This window comes from Rhipicephalus microplus, chromosome 4 (assembly GCF_043290135.1).
Source record: "Rhipicephalus microplus isolate Deutch F79 chromosome 4, USDA_Rmic, whole genome shotgun sequence".
NCBI lineage: Eukaryota > Metazoa > Arthropoda > Arachnida > Ixodida > Ixodidae > Rhipicephalus > Rhipicephalus microplus.
Window position 1 is genome coordinate 201,698,976 of NC_134703.1, and position 21,671 is coordinate 201,720,646.

General features: G+C 46.5%; 1 protein-coding gene across 1 annotated transcript in view; it reads left to right on the forward strand.

The window, feature by feature from the left end:
- Positions 1–288: 288 nt before the first annotated feature.
- LOC142814469 (uncharacterized) overlaps positions 289–21,671 on the forward strand; it is a 72,052-nt gene continuing 50,669 nt past the window's right edge. The window contains exon 1 of the mRNA XM_075893231.1: positions 289–623. Coding sequence (XP_075749346.1) covers positions 289–623 — 335 coding nt within the window. The remainder of the gene's footprint in view (positions 624–21,671) is intronic.

Below are 21,671 nucleotides of genomic sequence, written 5' to 3' on the forward strand. Positions count from 1 at the left end.
TTAGTACACTAGATGTTTACTTCTTAATTTCCTATACACAGCATCATTTATTTGAATCCCTAGTCCACAGCCTTGCATAACATAATAATAAACTTAATAAATAATGCGAGCAGTCCTATTATTTTTATTGCACTCCACAACGCCATGTGATATAGCCGTGTCTTTCATTATAGGCTGTTAAAAGCAGATCAGCAATGCAATACCGCCATTATTCTATCATTCAATAAAGATTTGAGTGTGGGGCCTGCAGTTGAAGGCATTGATGAACATTCGTGTTGCAGAGTGTCGATGGTGCTACCGGGTGAGCGAGATTTGGGTATCGAGCCAGAGGACCCACGCACTGCTTCTCTCGTGCGAGCCTTCCGCCGCGAGTTTGGCGTCGGCCAGCCTCGGCGGCTTGCTGACGACTTCGAGCTGTTCCCCATTGAATCGCTGGTCTTCGAGCAGTTAGCATGGGACGCACCGGCGCGAGAGCTGCGTGCAGGATCGGTGCGGGTGATGCTCTCACATGCGCCGGTCATACCTCTGCTGGATGTGCGGCTAAACTGGACCGTGACCATTGTAAGCCCCGACGTAATCTTCTCGGCCCATGAACTGACTTCCGCTCTCGTCCGAACTACAAGGTAAGCGCTCCTATCAGCACTTTTGATGAAAGCGTAAGTACTGCAGGATAAAAGCATGAGATGGGTGTTATCGCCCGTAGGGTTTACTTTCTTGAAAGATGGAGTGGTTTACTCGGCTATAAAAAAAATAAAAAAAAAGCGAAAGCACTTATGATGTCAAAATTACGGCGCCATAGTTGGCTGACGCCACCGCTGATGTCTAAAAACGCTATCGAGCCAATTAAGAAAGAAAAAGTGTAATAAGTAAAAACACCACGGATGGAATGGGATTTTGAACCAGTGCACTTGCGTGGTCGTTGACTATTCTACCCCGCAGTCACGCGAGTGTTTGAAGCCTCTAAGCAAAATGATCCTATACTGGTGTTATATCTGGCAAGGAATCGTGTTAATTTATGTAATACAGCGTGGCAGAAGAGTAAATTAATGAGGCGTGGCAAAATGCTGATAGCGCAAAGAGTGTAGTTCGCTCACACACTAGGAAGCTATTTTCATCCTCAGCAGTCACACCCATCGTCCACAAAGTGCACGTAATACCTCAAAATGTGTATCGGGTACTTCACTTGTAATCAGAATGAAGAACGATAATATAACGGCTGCTTCCCTTCTTAACAAAAATTATGAGTTAGGGGATAGTGGATACATCGCATGTGTACCTTGCCTTGGTTGCCTTATGGGATTTTACACCCGAACGCAGAGGTTTTACTTGACTCGTTCTTGACTCAACACAGTCTGGCCACTCGCCATACATAGTTCTGGAACTTGTGGACGACTTGAAGGCGACTTGGCTAGTTCGATGTCAGGACAAGTTTTAAGTCAGTTGCGGGGCTAGCTTGAAAGCGACTTCATGTGTTATTCCAACAGGGTCACCTCTCGAAAGGACATCACACGGAGGATGACCACTTTTGAGTTCACATGCAACGCCAAGAATGTTGTGTTTTAGGAGGCACATTACCTGCCGAAGATTCCACGACCCACCCTTCGTGACCGAGAAAATTTTATAGAGCTGTACGACGAGGAACAATTTCACGCTCGCTACGGGTTCACGAAGCACGCCGTGTGGCAGCTTCTGTCTATGCAGCCGCTCCAAGAAAGCGGGGACAATCGAGGTTAGTCTGTGCCTCCTATGCTGCAGCTGTTGATGGCACTTAGAATTTACAGCGCTGAGACATTTCAAACAGTGACCGGGGACCTCTTGCACATTCCGCAGTTTACAGTGTGCGTGCAGTCGAAAAAGTGACCATGCTCATCCCAAAGCACTTGTACTCCACAGTGGTGCACTTTCCGTAGCCGGCGTAATTTCAACAAGTTAAGCGGGACTTTCCTGACGTGGCCGAATTTTCTGGCGTGATGGGATGCATAGACTGCATGTTCGTGCGGATGAAAAGCCCCGGCGGTGAAAATGCCGAAGTGTTCCACAACCGCGAATGCTATTTCTCCTTCAATGTGCAGGTAAGCAATGAAGATTGAAAGTCTCTGCAGTTTAGTTCGTTCACATTTTTTTATCAATTCTCGGGTCGTAAACTTCTTTGCACATATAATCAACGTGTTTGTGTTCAGCCATGGTTGTCATGCACTAGCGAAATAAATAGAGCGAAATAATAATGCAGCAGTCATTCGAGGGGCCCAGCACTCGCGCCTCTGTGTCGTGTTTTGCTAGAGGTTTAGCTCCGGAAGACAGGTTTCGTGAAGGTTTTCAAAAGAACACTACTGTCTGTGTTTTGTCATCAAAATACACTCTGATCGACCGTGACTCAGCGCAACAACATGCATTTCTGCTGCGCGTGTAGTTTATACCAAACCGCAAAGTGATAGGCGCTGTACAATGCCCTGTTCATGATCATTGGTATGCTGGTGCTTTGCTGCAGGATGTGGCCGGACCAAAACTCCAGTTTTTTGACATTGTTGCCGGCTAGCCCGGTTCTGTTCATGAAAACGTAATTTTTGACGACTCCCGCTTGCGGGTGCTGTCGGAAGAAAAACAGGAGCCCGGAGTGTTGTTGGGTGACGCTGGACATGCATGCCAGCCATATTTATTCACACCGTTTTCAGAACAAGGCCCCCAGGACACACCCAAGGGAAGGTTAGTTCACGTGTCAATGCATGGCCACAGAAAGTCGGAACATGGTTTTGTGTTGTGACATTGAATCACGTCGCTTGTGGAGTGATGCACAATATCACTTCATTACCAAAAAGCCCAAATAAAGACTCATCAATAAAGATACCAAAAAGCCCAAATAAAGACTCGGAACGCCGTTGAGAGGGCGTTCAGCGTGAGGAAAAGGCTTTTGCCTTGCCTGGACATGAGAACGCAGCACAATGCCAAAAACATTGTGCTTATAATCACAGCTTGTGCTGTACTCCACCACTTGGCCTACATATTTAGGGAACCAGAGCCACCCGCTGAAAGAGTTCCAGAGCCTTTCCCCATCTATACAGTGGCAACGAGAACAGTGCACGTCCCACCTGCATTTCGCCTCGCCGACAGCCGTTCAGGAAATCAAGCACGGTACCTGCTCGTACGTAAGAGCTTCACATAGGCAAAAACTGCATATATCTTGACACCTGGCCATACATCCTCTTTTAGGGACACTGTTCACGCTAATCTACTTATCTTTCATACATAAAAATGTACACTCACACAGTTTCAATATTTTATGAGAGATCCCATCATTTATTTTAGAAATGAGGCACATTACATTGCAGCCTGGGGTCTGTTCCTTCTTTAATTCTTTTTCAATCTACAGTATTTCAATCTCAAGTTGTTGCTTTGCAACCTCACGTTAAAGAACCCTAGGTGATCGAAATTTCCGGAGCCCTCCAGTACGGCGTCTCTCATAATCATATGGTGCTTTTGGGACGTTAAACCCCATATACAATCAAATCAACCTCGTTTCTGTGCTTTGAAAGCTCGAGCTCTCACACTTGATTTTCAAGCTTTCTTTTGCCTGCCCGTTCCAGCATCATGTAATCGTGGTCCTACTGCAAAAGCCGGACATAGACTGCGTGCTCTTTTTGTAGGAGGTCTGCAAGAATTGCGTTTTCCGTAGCCAGCGTCGTCTCCAGAACAGCCATCTGGCTCCTAGGTGTCCTGCATGCTTCAGCAGCAACAGTTGCTGCAGAAGTGCTACTTCCAGCAGCTCCGGCGGCCTGGTGGCTGTTTGCACAACCTTCCGCAGCAGTGTTCGCTTCGGCATGAGGCTGTGCTATAGAAGTACGTCTGCTGTCTTCGTTGACATCTGTGCCTGTTCACAGCTGTGACGACTGTACAGGGGTGGCACCTTGCCACAAATTGCCTGCAATAAAAAAAGATGGCATAATGGTACTAGTGGAGCATTGTCTGTGGCGCAAACGCCTGTAAACCAGTGCATGTGGAAAAGAGATAATTCTGGAAAATACAAATCGTTAAATTTTGAGGAGATCATCATTACGCCTTAAAATGCAACACACCATAACACACCATACCTTGGCAATCGTAGTTCGCTTCTTCTCGACCATCAGTCATGGCTGCAGCAGCCTTACGACAGGGAGACTTGCGACGCGGGGCTGGTGTCCTGTGGCATCAGAATCAAAGGCGTTTTCCACCCTTGTCACCTTGTAAGCCGCCATTGACCCAACCAATTCGTAATTAAGAACCATGGCGGAAGGCGCCGATTCCACTCCTAATCTCAAATAAAGTTTCAATGCAGAATGAAGCACGTTTCGATAAACATCTTGTAAAAAAACTCTGCGGTTTCAATGTTCCTCTCTCCTAAGTTGAGTGCAATTCCGTTCACTTGGTTCAACTCAAAGAAAAAATTTGAATACATTGCGCAGAACAAACATTAGCGCGCTTATATGCTGTTTGAGTAAAAAGTCAATCTACGTCAGTTGTCTACAAATTCATCTTAATAGGTTTCTCCAAAACATTTTGCACTGATCACGCATGTTATAGGCCAACTTCAAGACAGTTCTTCGAAGAAAATCTAATATTGTGTGGTTATTTTTCCTCCATGCACTGCAAAATCTAATGGGCATGACTATTTGCACTCAGCACTTGCATTTCTACCAACTACAAAACATGTGGCAGATCAAAAGTGAGCCAGTCATGCATAACATATTCAGCTTACCAGTTTTATGGCGGTCTCACTTCTCTCTGGCAGTTTCCTCTTTCCACTTCTGCTTGAGGTTATTCTAGCACTTCTTGAGCTGCAGGTGGTCGCGCCGGGTGATTCCATGATAGGCATTGTAGGGCTTGGCAATTTCTTTTCATGTTTCATTTTGTTTCGCTATCAACGCTACATCAGTTTTCTTGCGCTCGATGATGTACTTGAACTCTTTTACGAGAGAGACATGCACAGCCTTTTCGTCTTCGGTGAAGCGCGGTGCCACCCTGCGTTGAGGTGTCTCTTGGGATGATAGCGTACTTTGCTGCGACATCTTGGAGCGAATAGTCCCTCCTCCTTGGCTCGACGATTTCGCTCAAAAAAGTGACGCGGTGTGGTGTTGGGCCTTGCTTTCCTCAAAAGACATTTCAGAAATTTTTGTCTCGTTTGGTGCAGCCCTGTGGGGTTGAGAAAAAACGCCGGAAATCCATCTGCAGTACAAAGCTACAAATATTTATAAAAAAGCTGCTCCTATTCGGCGTTTCTCCACTGACTAGAACGCGTTTTTTGGTAGAAACACGAAGGCTTTCTTTGGATTTCATCCTAGCTATGCATTACAAAAGGGTGAATGAACCCTTCGTTCACCTCGCAGGCACGTGCCCTTTTCATTGTTCTTGACAAAGCTCCCAGCAGATATTCTGAGGATGACCATGATCGTGCCCTCCCCTCTGCTTCTCACTGAAACGTGCAAAACAAATTTGTATCACCCCCCCCCCCCCCGTCCGCTTGGCGGTGGCATTTTGGTGGAGTCAAAATGATCATGGCTTTGTCCCATATCTGCGCACAATAAGAACACCAGGTGGTCAACATTCCCGGGGCCCAATCATAAGGCATCCCTCATAATACGAAACCCTGGAGCCCCGCCACGGTGGTCTAGTGGCTAAGGTACTCGGCTGCTGACCGCAGGTCACGGGTTCGGATCCCGGCTGCGGCGGCTGCATTTCCTATGGAGGCGGAAATGTTGTAGGCCCGTGTGCTCAGATTTGGGTGCACGTTAAAGAACCTCAGGTGGTCGAAATTTCCGGAGCCCTCCACTACGGTGCCTTTCACAATCAAATGGTGGTTTTGGGACGTTAAGCTCCACATATCAATCGATTTATCACCCAAACCCTGGATTTATAACACATGTGCTCTCGGCTGTAAAGCGTGCTAATGACAATGCAGATACGAAATAAAAACTACATAATGATTACCATTATAACCCCGCCCCGCTAGAAAAAGAAGTACTGTAGAAGCCCGTGATCCTCATCTACACTTTTTTTCTTCCCAGTAAACGTAGACAGTCTGTTAGCATCTCCGATTCGATTTAGCTTTTTTGTCGGGTTACGACGCCCACATGTGTGTGCACAGGGGCTTTTTGCACTGCGTTTTTAATACTTGTTGCTTTTTATTCAGGTATAACTACAACGTAGCCCGCTATAGGCATGTCCACAGGCGTATAGAAATGCGAGTATGACGAGAAATCGCTATGCTTTGTTCACACTTGCGACCCAGAAAATGCATGTTCATCCCACTGCGCTCGACAGCAAAATACGATGAATGATGAAGAGCTGGAAAAACGTGCCCCTTTTGGGTGACCACTGAAACCAGCTGAAAAAAACACGCTTGCCGCAAGCCACACTGCGCGTCACAGCGCGGGTGGCATCACGTGGGCGTCATAAAGCACTCGGTAGCAGCAAAACGACAAAAATATGCTTCTAGCACTCTTAGTAGATAAGCATTTTGAGATATAAGAACTTTTTTTTTGCTTTGACACGTGCCTCAGGAAAAGGCAAGCAGCGTGCTTCTGCATTGAAGGTCGTTCTTGACTTGACCAAGCAAGACAGCCTGGGCATCCATGAAACGCGAAGGCTGACTTGGGCGTTTTGTTGTCCACTGCTTGCTTCAAGCTGACTTACTCAAGTCAAGTCGAAGGCGCGGCCATGTAACATATCTGCACTCGGGGGTTAGTGTAGGTAAAGTGAGCTAGAATAGGGTAGCGGGCTCACTCGCCAGCCAGCGCGATGCATTGCGGTGACGCCAGCAATGTCACACAAACGTGCTTCGGCGCACCTCCGCGGTGCGGCGCCACCGCCGCATTAAATGTAGCGAGTGCTGGCGCTGGGGCAGTTGCTGGCTGTTTGGAGTGGCGGTCGGTGTGTGCGAGTTTTGTTACTTTGAGAACTCGTCGCGCTTTGCATCATCAATTCCTAAGGTTCTTCGGTGAACAGTCATAAGGCCTGACAAGCAGTGACCCTCACACGAGGTTAAAATGTTTCCGCGGCGGCAAAACCACTGTTTTGCGCCAGGCTGTCGTACAAGTTACGTCCACGTGAAGGGCAGCAAGAAGCTGTCTTTGTTCGGCGTTCCGAAGGATGCAGGCCTGAGGAAGCAGTGGGAAAGAAATTTGCATCGAGAGCACAAAGCCCTGGACGACACATCTGCCGTGTGTGACCTTCATTTTGAGCCAAAGTATGTGCTACGGGACTACGGGCATATAATCGAATGGAAAGAAGTACGTACACCACGTGGGAAACCTTGCCTACGAGAGGACGCTGTGCCAACAATCCTGCCTAACTTGGCGTCGTATTTCACAAAAAAGACACCACAAGAAAGATCAACCCGGAAGAGAAAGTGATCGGGAAGCGTTCAAGGCGAGAAGGTACGTTCTAGTACCATTGGCGCGACTGTTGCTGGCTGCGTCGTAAACTCGACGGAAACGCCTGCGACATGTGCCCAGCTCGTGAAAGTGCGTCCAGACGATATATCGGGTGATCTACACTCTGTTGCAGAAAGCTCAAACTATAAACAAGACAGCACAAACTTGTTTGGATCATTGAGACTTCCTTCCTTGTTTTGGAGCGAGCATCAGTTCCCGGATAACGACGGCATATTCTACTGTACACAACCGTGCTGACTGCAAAAAATCAAGGTACAGTCAGAAAAAGTAGTGATGTTCGTTCCCTCTTCGTCTGACGTCTATTGCAAGGTGTACGCTAGAGGTACCTTGCTGAAAGAGGTGCTAGTGCGAAGTGAAGCCGAGGCTGAGACAATCCTTGAAGAAACAAACTCTGTAATGTTATGTGGTGGTGCCATATCACAAGAGGATTATGAAGATGAGTGGTTCACTCAAAAACTCAAAGGCCAAGTTGTTTTACGCGACGGATCCTACTTCAGCAGTAGCTGTATGACAAAGGTTGCCAGAAAAGGTAACTATCTTGTGACGTCTTTTAACATAACATGCACGCTCTCCCCAACTATATGCTATTTTCTGTCACACTTACCAATGTAATGATTTTTTTTCGTTTTCCAGGGGCACAGTGCGTCTCTTGCAAATATTTGAGGAGGGCTATGCTCATGCGACGGTCGTGAGTTCAGAGCCAGCGTGTCAAGAGCTGCTCTTCACATAAGCGAAAGTTGAGAACTGTGACCCAGAAGAACAGGCGTCTTGTTCGTCGTCTTTTATGTGTCAAGGAAAACCTTGCCAAAATGCAAAAAAATGCAGCAATTAAAACAGAAACCCTCAAAAAACACATCATGTCTCTCCCACCAAGACAACGAGAAGTGTCAGACAGTGTTCGCTGCCGCCAAGGTGAAAAAAATGCGGGCAAAGGTATATAAAAATTGGATATTGGAATGTATAATAATGAAGATGAAAAGTCCTCGCCTTTATGAGCATCTTCGGAAGAACAACATATTATCTCTCCCTAGCAAGTCCACGTTAAAGCGCTACATGACTTCTTACTGCACGTGTTTTGGCTTTAATGAAAAGGTCTTAAGGCAACTGGTAGAAAAGATGGGCAACCTTGATCTCTGCAAACGGCATGGTGGCCTGCACATTGACGAGTTCAAATTGTCGAAGCATTTGGCAGTGAAAAAGACTGGGGCAATTGAGGGCTTCGTATATTTAGGACCCTTCACTACAGGAGCGCGCAAAGGCATACCTTCCGACCATAGACTGGTAATCATTTTCGTACCTTTCCAAGGTAAATGGAGCCAAATTATTGGGTGCTTCGCCACCAATGGCAATGTAAAGGGGGACATTCTTGCGAAAGTGGTTGTTGAGGCAACAATCCTGGCAGAAAAAAGTGGACTCTTCGTCGACTTTGTTACCTGCGACGGCGCCAGTTGGAACCCGAACATGTGGAAGAGATTGGGCATTGGAGCAAGTGCGAAGTCAACGAAGTGTAAGGCCCATCACCCAACTGATGCGTCTCGGCGCCTCTTCTTCGTGTCGGACTTCCCGCATTTAATCGAGTGCCTAAGAAATTCGCTATTGAAGACGGGATTGAACACCCCAGCTGGCCTTGTAAGTTTTGCCATGGTCCATATAGTTACATTTGTTGTCTGTTTGTTCATGCATGAAAATATTTGCATGCACGATTTTAAGCGTTTTAACACCCTGAGTAGTTTCGCTTTTTTCATTGAGGACAAGACTGTGCATCTTCTTATTAGGCTGTTACGTATAGTTTAAAAATATGAGGCAACTATATGGATATGATAGCAATTCATCACAAGTTTCTGCCTTTCTACAGGTCACCATACAACATGGTAAAGAGGCCCACAAGATTGACTCCTGCAACGTCACATTGAAAGCCATGCCAGGAATCACGATGTGCCACATTCAACCAAATGGCTTCGCAAAAATTAAGAGTGTCGTTGGCCTTTCAGCTCTTTGGGCTGAAGGTTATTCAAGCACTCCATTTATATAAAGAACAGCTGGGACGCATATGGGGAAGCATAACTTCGACACAGCTTTTTTTCAGGTGAGGCCGCATTTTAATCATGGTTCAAGGTGTAATTTTTCCAGAACAGTTTTGTAAAAGCCATTACTAATGCTATTAAATTTGTCACTACAATCAAATATACCTTCACTTTCAGCAAGATACACAGCGTGATATGTGCAATGACATCCCGGTACCCAGCTGAAGCTCTTCGCCCAGGATCAAAAGAAATCGACTTGCTGAAGGATTTACTGGTGTACCTAAATGAATGGGAAGCTCATGCAAAGAACACAGGAGGCTTCCGGAGTGACTCCACAGTGACTGGGCTGCTTGTGACTATAACCAGTGTGCTGGAAATGTTTTCCTATTTGACAGGGAAAGTAGCATTTAAATATATATTGACATCAAAGACCAGCGACGACCCATTAGAAAATTTATTTGGTATTATACGTCAGTCATCCGGCAGCAATGACCACCCCGCACCGACTCAGTTTTCGTTAACCATTACTTGTCTGTCATTCTGTGGTCTCGTGAAAACAGCCAGGAGAATTGTGACCAGGGCGAGCTAGCTTTATTGCTGGAAATCAATGCTGCTACTGACACACTGCCACAAGGCAATTGAGTTGGCAGTGCAAGCACTGTGGATGAGCCTAGTTTTGTGCCAGCACCCATTGACCACAACCAGCATATTACTAGAAGTGATTCCAGACTGATCTTTTATGTTGCTGGCTATATTGCGGGAAAGTGTGTCATGAAAACAAACTGCGAAGTCTGCATAGCACTACTCACGATGCCAGCTCAAGGAGAAGATTTTCAGCTCACTCGCCTAACCACCTTTCGTGACAAAGGTGGACTGTTGTATCCATCTAGCCACCTGTACAGTTTTATGAGCAAGCTAGAAAACACGCATACGGAGTGCTTTTCTTGCAACAAGTTGCATTTGGGCAGCATTTTGGATGTATTGACAATCGTGAAAGAAAAGTTTTCCCAAGAAGTTGGGTGCGCACAACATGCCCCTGGCCTCTCAAAAGACGTAATCAGCTTGTATATTGTTACGCGTTTACACTTTTTTGTGAAAGGCATCAATTCTGATAAAACAGAGAAGCGGGAAAAGGCAAAGCATACAAAGTTGATCCGCTGCTGTAGAAGAGGAAATATCAAGTATGGAACTGTGCCCAATATCTGATTATTAGATCCACCGCATTCGTCTTGGTGTAGCGTACACTAGACGTTACGCACATATCATCGGTCGCAGTGACACCGGTCCTAATTGTGAACACTGTGATGTGCCAGAAACACTTGAGCACATATTTTGTGTCTGCCCAGCATACGCACGTGAACGACAAACACTGATTTCTTCTAATGAACAATATCGCAGTAGGTCATTAACTGATGAGACCATGTTGGGCCCTTGGCCAGACACCAACAGTGCAACTGCGGTCACAAGAGCAGTTATTACCTTTTTAGAAACAACTGGACTATGTGCGCGGCTATAAAATGTGTCTCAGCTAGAAAGAACACTACATACTCACCTCTCTATCTCACCATCGTCATCCATTAATCTTTCTTTGATTGATTGATTTGTGGGGTTTAACGTCCCAAAACCACCATATGATTATGAAAGACGCCGTAGTGGAGGGCTCCGGAAATTTCGACCACCTGGGGTTCTTTAACGTGCGCCCAAATCCATTAATCTTTGTTTTCCCCTTTCCCTTCCCCCAGTGTAGAGTAGCCGGCTAGGGCAAACTATCGCTCAGGCCGACCTCTCTGCCTTTCTGTAAATAAACATACTTCCTTCCCTTCATGCACTTGTGCCCAGTACTTGGGGATAGTGGCTTCCTGTTTTTCTTATCTGTGGATTTTCACAGTCCTTGCATAGGAATGTTCAGTCAAGAAATAGCCAAAAAACAGAGCCAAGATAATGGAGATGCAAAAAGAATGAGTAGCTGAAAATTTTGAAATGCTGTGAAATGTATAACATTAAGATTCCGAGGTAAACTCCAGAGTGTGTGCCAAGGTCAGCATCGGTAATAATTTCACACGCTCGTAAAAGGCGTGCGTGGCGAAAGTAGGGCCCAAGAAATGCAAATAATCCAGTTTACAATTGATAGCCGCACAACGTAAGCTTTGAAAATTTCGCCATCGCTGCTTATCACTCGTAAGAGAATTTAAATGCATCCAATATTTGCACAGCTTCCCTTGCATGCATCTAGTTCTGCACGCGGTTTAATCGCACGAGTTACACAGACAGAGTTTATGAAAAAGAATGTTTTCTACAGCTGTATTCGCACGAGTACTGATGGTATTCGGTGTGTTTCATTGAACATCAGATAACGAGCTAACAGCATAGCTGCATACACCATGCTACATTGTTCTAGATGGTTACCTATGCGCACATGTAGGCCAACGGCCTACACACCTAGCTTCGACACTACTTTTCTTTCTTTATTTTTATTGTCGTGGCGACATCAGCATTACCGTTTGCACTGCCGAAATTCGCGTGCATTTCCGTCCAGTGCATGTGGTAACAGCGCACAAAAAGCATGACTTCAGTTGCGCACCAACGCCTCCATCAGGCAGTGCCCTATATTGAAGTCGCTGGTGGCGCCACCACACGTGTGACATACCCGGCGTCAAGCAGGGGACCCCAGCAAGCCCACAACCCTATTCTAGCTCACTTTTGTGTAGGCTCTAGGAAAGCCGTTCTTCCAGTTTTTACTACGCAGCATGTTTCACGCAGGTCTGTTGTTTCTTTAAATGCGATACAGCTATTTGACTAACATGTGCAATGCTGTCTCTCCATCCGCGCCGCTCCCCTCACCGCAAGTGTTGACGTGGTGTCAAGTAGCTCCTTTCTCTAACAGTGCGTGGTAACGTCTCTCTCCGTCGCCTTCCGCGCGCTCGCCGCATCTCAGCAGCCCTGTCCAACGCCGACTAAATTTCAAGGCCGGAAGGCTGCCGCAGTGACGTCGGAGGGTGGGGGCCCAGTTACGCCGCGAACGCGGCGGAAAGCCTGCGTTTCGTTCACGTTTTAAGAGAACCAACGCTCCCGCTCTCGCAGCTGCTGCGGCTTGATTGGGCCGAATAAAAGGTGTAGCAAAAAAAGTCTTACTGAGCATGCTCAGTAGGGCAACTGGGCCCCCAACCTCTGACGTCACTGCGGCAGCCTTTCGGCCTTGAAATTTAGTCGGCGTTGCTCTGCCTCGCTTCACCCTTTCCACCGCTCGTAACACTCGAGCCCACTCTTCTCTCGGGCATAATCTCATCCGAGCCACATCTCTCCATCTGTCGGCTAGAAGAAGCCGTGAACCGGCGGGTGCGCGTGCTGTGCGCGCCTCTAGTCTCGTGGCGCCGACGTTGTGGACAGAGCTCCGCTGCTTGCCGCGCGATCGCGCCGACGGGCGGGACGCCGTCGTGGCATGCTTCCCGTTAGTGTGGGCATACCTTTCCCGGCTGTCACCGGCGTTGCGAGGGTTAGTGAAGTCAATCGCGTTCGCGAATGGCGACGTCAACACCGACGAGGCGCGAGCCAGGGAAACCGAACAGGCAGGCAGGCAGGCAGGCAAAGAACTTCATTATTATCCGGAGGTGGCGCTCAACCCCCCTTAAGGGGCGACACCAGTGGGCCACTCCCACGACGAGACGGGGAGGTTAAACTCTACGGCTATGTCATGGGCCCTCTGGATGGCGCTAAGCTGCTCTCCTTTGTCGTGGCTTGTGAGGAGACAGGTTTAGTCCACCTGTGTAGAGGGAGACTCGCTGCTCTCGTGCAATGCAGGGCATTGCCACAGCGTGTGAGCAAGTGTCGGAAAGGGAATACCAGCGACATTGACGAGGTTCGAGCCAAAAACACCGATCGCGTTCGAGAATACAGACGGCACGTGGGTAACACCGACGAGACACGAGCTGAAGAAGCGAGTGGAAGCATCTCTAATGCGTCCCGCCTCCCAAGTCTTTGCGCTTTAAACAAACGTTTACTCGAGTAAACGCTACACCGAGGTTCGCTTCAAACCGTTCATCCAGCACCTACATCAACGCCCGTTTCAACCAGGTCAACCCCGTGCGCACCACTGCTGCTTCGCGTTCCGTCAAGGTTCCCTACAGAGAGAAAGCCCATAGTTTTTTTTTTGGGCGAAGCTCCTCGACGCATGGATCTGTCGTCCCTGATGTATGTAGTACGTAGCCACCTCGTTCTAAGATTCACCTCTAGGGGATAGTTGTTGGTGAAATAAACCAATGCAGATGTTTTAAACAGATGCGAGACGTGGTACTTGTGTTCACTAGAAGGATGGACGGACGGACGGACGGACGGACGGGCAGACAGACAAGCAGGTGCTGTTTTGCCAACATCACAGAAGCACGTGTGAAATTCCGCTTCAGTGACAACTCGAATAAGAATCGAACCTCATGCAAATTTTGTTCTCTCAGGACGGATAAGACAGATGCTTGGGCTAGTTGGTGATTGGGAATCAACATATCTGCACAGCGCAAGACGAGTAGTTACGACGTAACTTATTCTTCTGTAGTTACGTCATAACTACTCGTCTTGCGCTGTGCAAATAAGTTGACTCTCAGAACGGAGTTTCTTTTGTGCTACAGCGTTTATTTTGAGACCACCATTGGCCACCGTTGACGAGATATTCAGCTGCACGCGCAAGAACCACACCGAGATCTTTGAGCGTGTGTTTCTTTACTCATCCGACGTTGCCTCGGGGTTTCAATGTGAACGAAGGCAGCAGACTGGATGTATAATCGAAACTGCTTTTTTGGCCGCACCTGTGGCCGGTAAGCTGAAAATTCGATTACGGAGACACACACTGGTAATGATAGCGGCGCACCAAGTACATCGTCGGCCATCGATCAACTGACAAGTGGTGCAGCGCGTGGGCATTTATACATTTGCCGTGGAATATGCCAGCCTTATGACTTGGTCATCGCGCAAACTCTTGAATAATTTTGAGTGTTCGCGGCTTGCACGCCATCCATGGAGCCGCGATCTCAAAAGAACAATCTGCAATAATCGCGAACCTTCTAGAACAAAGAGGCGCCCTTTGCGCTGAACATTCCTTACAGGCTTTGTGGGCGAAAAGCAAATCAAACAGAGGTGAAAAGAAGAAATTCACGTTGCATTGCCTCCCTCTCAAAAGCATCGTCCCGATGCTTAAAACAGAATACGGGGGATAAACTCATAAACAAAAAACAACTATTTACGGAAATAGGTAGGTACAAGCTATAAAGAACAATAATGAATAAACAACAAAAATACAGCTCTTGGGCTTGCTAACGTGCGTGGAATGGCTTTAGGCACCCGACATAAATGACTTCAGCCCACGTGCACTGGAGATAGAGTTCATGATCTTATCGGGGACAACGTCGTAGTCTAGTGTGCCGAGACGTCGAACTACCCTGTACTGCCCAAAGCACCGTCGCAGAAGTTTTAAAATGCGAAGCATTTCTTGGCGAACTTCGGCGACTTTCAGTGCATCTATCTATCTATCTATCTATCTATCTATCTATCTATCTATCTATCTATCTATCTATCTATCATTCTATCTATCTATCCGCCTACGACTTTCAGCTCTCCTGGTCGTTTAGATGATAGTATCACAACTAAACTTAATATGGTATAACATGAATGTATGAAGAACGAATCTGACTAGTCTAACTTGAAAATCATGACATCTATGTCATGAATTTCATTATTTACATTTCGTGCTCCTGCAGCCTATGCAGTGGTTTCCTTCACATGGCATGTTGCAAAACCGGTATGGTGTGACAAGATTGCATGGTGAACACAAGCGAGACACCCTAACATGAAAATCATGACATGCTCGTCATGTAACAACATGAGTGCATGCATCGCTCATGAAGCACTCGCAGCCGTTTCGCTAGCGTCCCATATACCAAATTTGGTATTACGGCACGTGAATGGATGAAGAAGGTATGCGACTGGTGCAAACATGATAATCATGAGACGCTTGTCATGTAACAGCATGGCTACATGCCACGCTCATGATGCGCTAATGGCGATTTCGCTAGCTTCACTTATACCCAATTTGGTAGAACGGGAAGTGAATGAAAGACGAAGGTATGATACTGGTGGAAACGTGATAAACATAAAACGCGTGTCATGTAAAAACATGACTACATGTTACGCTAATGATGCTCTCGCCGCTCTTTCGCTAGCTTCCCGTGTACCAAACTCGGTATTACGCAACGCGAACGACCAACATAGGTAAATGACACATTCAAACATAAAAATCAAGACATTCGTGTCACTAACAACATGACTACATGCCACACTCATCATGCGCTCACGGCCGTTTCGCTAGCTTCACATTTGCCAAATTTGGTATAACGTGACACCAATAAATGACGCAGGTATGTTGCTGGTGCAAACATAATAATGTTGAGATGCGTGTCATGTGAGAACATGAATACATGCCACAGTGAAGGCGCCAATACATTTCGACATGAAGTTGTGCGCATGCTCGCCGGCGTTCGCTTCGTCGCGTCGCGCTGGCGGTGCCACGCCAGGTGCCGGTCCTGCATCTGGCAGGACCGGCGCCGGCATATACTCGCAGGCACGCGCCAAGCTCTGTTGCTTTGACGCATGCGCGTGTTAGCGCGTCTGGCGTGGCTCCGTAACGAAAAGAGGGTAACATTTCACCGCCAAAAGCAGCATGTCGAATTTCGCACCGGTTGCCGACGGGCCGCGCCGACGGACGCTGGTCGCGCCTGGCGTCAGTCTATGGAGTGGTCGGGTTTCGCTAACGTGGCGTCACTGTTCCCAGAAAGCGCGCGCGTCAACGCTACATTGGAGTATATTGGGCCCTTCGTGATGCGCTCGCGGCTATTTTGCTAGCTCCACATATACCAAATTTGGTGTTAGGTGACGTCGATGGATGACGTAATATATGACTGGTGCAAACATTATAATCCTGACATGCTTGTCATGTAGGAACATGACAACATACCATACTCATAGCGTGCTCGCGGCTATTTCGCTAGCTTCACATATACTAAATTTGCTATCACGTGGCGTGAATAGATGACGAAGGTAAACGACACATCCAAACATAATATTCACGACACAGCAGTCATTTGCGACATCATTTACCTTCACCTCATAACGTTGTGCTTATTTTAAAGTAACTTATCAATATTTCTCACACGTGCTTCGCATATCAATTATTCCCACTGTTCGTGGGACCTGGCAATTTTTATCATTGAGGCCACGTCGGCGGGTCGGCAACCGGCCGTCTGCTGATTTCTGATGAGTAGTCGGGTGACTTGACGACCTTTTTCAGTGCGCTTAAAATAGACGGTAACGTCGAGGCTTTCTTCATCAGCGATGCTGGGCAGCGTGGCATCTGTTGAAAACAGATTGAAAATGGAGCTCGGAGGCGAGGAAGAAGAAGTGGCCAGGGGCACGCTCTGTATATTTTTATTCTCCTTCTGTCAACAATAAACCTAAGATGTATCGGTTCTGCGGTCTCTCTGGTCCTTCTGAAATATGGGGCCGTGACTAAGATATATGAGGACAGACGCAAAGTCTTCAACCCCATTCGCAATAACGGGTTGAAGAACGAAGCAGCGGAGCTGGCTCAAGGACGAACCGTCGAGGGAAAGACCACGACCGAAAACTGTTGGCGACGCACTTAAACAGGCAAGAGCTCTTTCAACACGTTTTAAACATGAATAAAGAGGTCCTATCAAAGAAGCGGAATACGCTTCGAGCAAATGTGACAACGCTTACGAGCGAAATTGATAAAAAGATAGAAGAAGACGCCGATCGAGCGCAACTTATGACGCTTCTCAACCAGATGAAAAGCGTGTCACAGACGCGCTCTTCAGTTAACAAACAGATTCAACCGTTCCGACGACGCGGAGGCAGAATTCAAAAGAGTTTTGCATTATGAGATGAAGATCGTAGCTGCAACGACAAAAATAGAGGAGCAATTACGCGAGTTAGAACAAGCGACGCAACTGACTACGAGAATAGTCACAGAACAGATGAGCTCAGTGCAAGGTACTAATCAAATCTCGGAGGCGCAAGAGCTCGTTAAGTTGCCACGTCTTGAGATGATCAAGTTTGATGGGGGAAAAACAGCATGGCCAAGGTTTTGGCATCAGTTCGAGACATCGGTGCATAACGGAGTGAACATGCCGAGGAATCAAAAATTTAATTACCTTCTGGCGTCTCCAGCGGGGAGGCTGCATCCCTCATAGAAGGTTTGCAGTTTTCTGATCAGAATCACGAGCATGCAGTCGCTCTTTTGAAAGAAACATTCGGACGACAAGATCATTTAAGAGAGACCTACATAAAAGAGCTAGCAAACGTGGAAGCAGTGAAGAGTCCTAAAGATGTAGATGGGTTGAAGAAAATCTTCCAAAAGTTGCAAGTGAACACACGAGCATTGCAGTCGTTAGGAGTGGAAATGGATAGTTATGCCACAGTGATAGCTCCTGTTGTAAAATCTGCACTATCGGTGGATATGGGGATTGAGATGAAGATGAAGGAGATATAGAAAGGTGACAACAGACCAGCAACTACGGAATTGGACTCAGCGTCAAGAGACAGCAGGAGCAGTTTGAAAGAAATTATGGAGTTTTTAAGGATATATATACGCAGCAGAGAAGAAACTTGAGAAGAAAAAGACGACGTGACCCAGTCACTGCACAGTATGAGGTGGACTAGAACATCTACGCTTAAAAGCACCTCAATTAAAAATGCATCTTCTGTGAGATGACTGAACCCTACACGGAAGATTGCAGAAGAAGCATTATTATGCAACAGAAGAAAGAAGCCTTGCAACGGGAGCGAAGATGCTTCAGATGAAGCTGACCTCACCACACGGCGAAGATATGCCGCGCTAACGTACGCTGCATAACATGCAAGGGAAGGCATGCGACGTCCATGTGTCAACCACGTACGCCTGCAGGAAAGTCAGCACAGCAGCAAAGCGGCGATGATGTTAAGCAAGCACATATAAGCGTGCAACCTGACCGGCTAGACACCAGCAAGTTTTGCAACATGCACGCACGGCAGTCTGGTAAGCACAAGTGCATACTACTGCAGATAGCCTTTCCGTGGGTGGAGGGAGAAGACAGCGGGTGCTACGCGCAGATTCTGCTGGACAATGGGAGCCAGAGGACATTCATCCTCGAAAGACGGTCAAGGAAACCAGCGCGCAAGGTAAAAAAGATCCGAAAGGATTACCGTGGGATCATTTGGAATAGGAGGGATGAAACTAGACATGAAAGTCGTCGAGGTCAGCGTGAGAAAGCACCCCATATCGAAGCGAGTCACACTTGAGGCACTGGAGATAGAAGTTATATCCTGTGACGTGCTACCATCGCCACCATTGACAATACACAAAAGAGCAAGATTGATGGGAATTTGTTTGGCGGATGACAGTGAGAAGACGGTCAAAGAAAGAAAAAAATGTGGAAACTTCGATATAATTGGAGCAGAATATTACTGGATCGTAGTCACTGGTCGCATTCGTGAGATCCATCCAAAAGTAATGACAATAGAAACTATGTTTGGATGGACGGTCCAAGGTCCTACAGGACTTCATTGGGTGCCAATGAAATCATCGATGGTTATGGTTCTGAAAGTCAGTGCCAAGTCGGACGCGATTGTGGACGAACTGCAGCGATTCTGGGACTTGGAAAACACAGGCATCAAGGAGAAACCAGCAACTAAGATGAGCGATGAACATGTGATCGAGCACGTCCGACAAACAATGGAGTTCAAGGCAGGAAGACACCAAGTGCGGATACCATGGAAGAAAAACGTATCATTGGGCGACAACACCATTGCAGAGAAGGGGCTTATCCAGGTGACAAAGAAATTATACAAGGATAAAGATGAGCTCCTAGCCTATGACAAAGCTGTACGAGAGTACTTCGAGCAAGAACCAGCAGAAAACGTCGAAGAAGATGCTGAATCAGATATACAGAACAAATTTGTATACTACATGCAGCATCAAGCGGTATTAACGAGGACCGAACAACGCCAAAAATACGGATCGTCTTTGACGCATCGTCAAGCCAGAATCCAGGCAAATCCTTGAATGACAACTTGAAAAATGGGCCAAACCTAAAGCCCGACTTCACAAGCTTGCTGATCAACTTTTGACATCAAAAGATCGCTATACCAGCCGACGTGGGAAAAGCATTTTTGCAAATCAAGATTTATGAAAATGACCGAGACGCACTGCGATTTATGTGGTGGGAAAGAATACCCAGCGAAGACATGCCAACCCCGAAGATAAAAACTAGGAGGATGACGAGGCTAACTTTCGGAACTACACCAAGTAGCTTCCTTCTAGCGGTTACAATTCATCGACATTTGGATAAATTCGAAGATAAATATCCTGCTGTTGTGGCGCAACTCCGGAAAGGAATCTACGTCGATGACGTTTTACTAGGAGCCGACTGGTACTCGACATCGAGAAGGATATACAAAGAAGCACGAGACATTTTTAGTAATGCAGGAATGAGTTTAAGAAAATGGATTTCGAATGACGCCAAGCTAAGAAAACTATTTGATGAAGAAGGAGATGATCTGGATCGCGGGATAAGAAAGCAGCGACAAATCAAGATTTTGGGACTGAAATGGAATTTCGTAGACGACGTGTTGAGCTTTCCCGACACTACATGGCGAAATGACAAGGGCATGAGACAACTCTCAAAAAGACAGGTTTTGCAGGCCACGGCACAGCTATATGACCCTTTAGGTTTTCTGACAACATTTTCTGTTAGAGCAAAAATATTGCTGCAAAAAATTTGAAGGGGTGAACTGAAGTGGGATGACCCGTTACCAAGCCAGCATACACTCTAAGAATGTTTACACCCATAAGGGTGTATTTGTTTTGTCCAATGGGCAACACCCTTTTAGGGTGTCTAGGAACACCCTAAACAATAAGGTGTTTAGAAACACCCTGAAACCGTACGGTGTTAAGAAACGTTACACCCTACTTCAATAAGTGTTTATGAACACCCCTAAACTATGGGTGTTGGGTGAAGCTATACCCATACGAGTGGGGTGTACACTGAAAACCCCCTTGAAACGATGGCAGTTATATGGATGAGCATACTTGATCAAATGAAGCGCAATTAACGGGCAACAAAAGCAGAGACACAGGAGGTGACGCTTAGACTTGTGTGTTGAGGAGAGCCGTTCACAGCACTTCATTCTATCAAATATGCATCACCAACTGGCTTAAGCCTCCATTGTTCTCAGGGAGAAGCATATATGAACCTTCTCTGTGGCTGACAGGGAAGAAGGAAGATACTGGTCTAACCCACTGCACTTATACCTGCATGCATGCAGCTGATAAATTAAGGTGCCATGGTCTTGAATGAGATGCATGAGACCAGTGTATATATGTGTACGTAGATTGAGCCGTAAACGACAAAGACGTGGAAGACAATTAGACACACACACACACACACACACACACAACACACAACACACAACACACACACACACAACACACACACACACACACACACACACACACCACAGTAGTGCAAGCAGTAACCTGTAGCGTAAGGTTTAACTGAACATAACGCCGATGCAAAAAACAAATTTAAGCCGATATGTTAACATCTGCCTTTATTATAGAAAAACTGCAGATCTGAAAAACAGGACTCTGATGGAATTCTGCAAAATTTTGAAATATGTCACGGGACCAAGTTTCTTTCTCTCTATACTAAAAAGTAATTGTTTTCAATACAATAGATCTCCACAACTTTCGAAAACATTTGCGCTAGTAGGGCAAACGACTGAGACGTATGGCGTTCGATTGACACCTATAAAACAGAAAAAAAAACGTAGAAAGAGTAAGCGAGTTTTTGGAGTCACATTTACAACCTATTACATCTTGCAGTATAAATTGCGACATTAAAAAAGAGAACATTCAGCAAGGTAGTGTAATTGGGGTTGTAATAATGTAATGTCAGTGTTGGTATACTTCTAACTGCAAAACTACTCGTCACTGCTGCTTGCACAATCATCTTCAGCTGCTGAGATGACTGGTGTCATCGCAAGAAGTGGGGCGAAGCTGTTCTTTCTGTACAGGAAATTCAATCTCGGAAACCTAAAATAAATACACAAGGAACAATGACTGAAATTTCACAAAGAGTGCAACATACAGTGTGCACCATGCATAACTAACTGCTTTCTTATG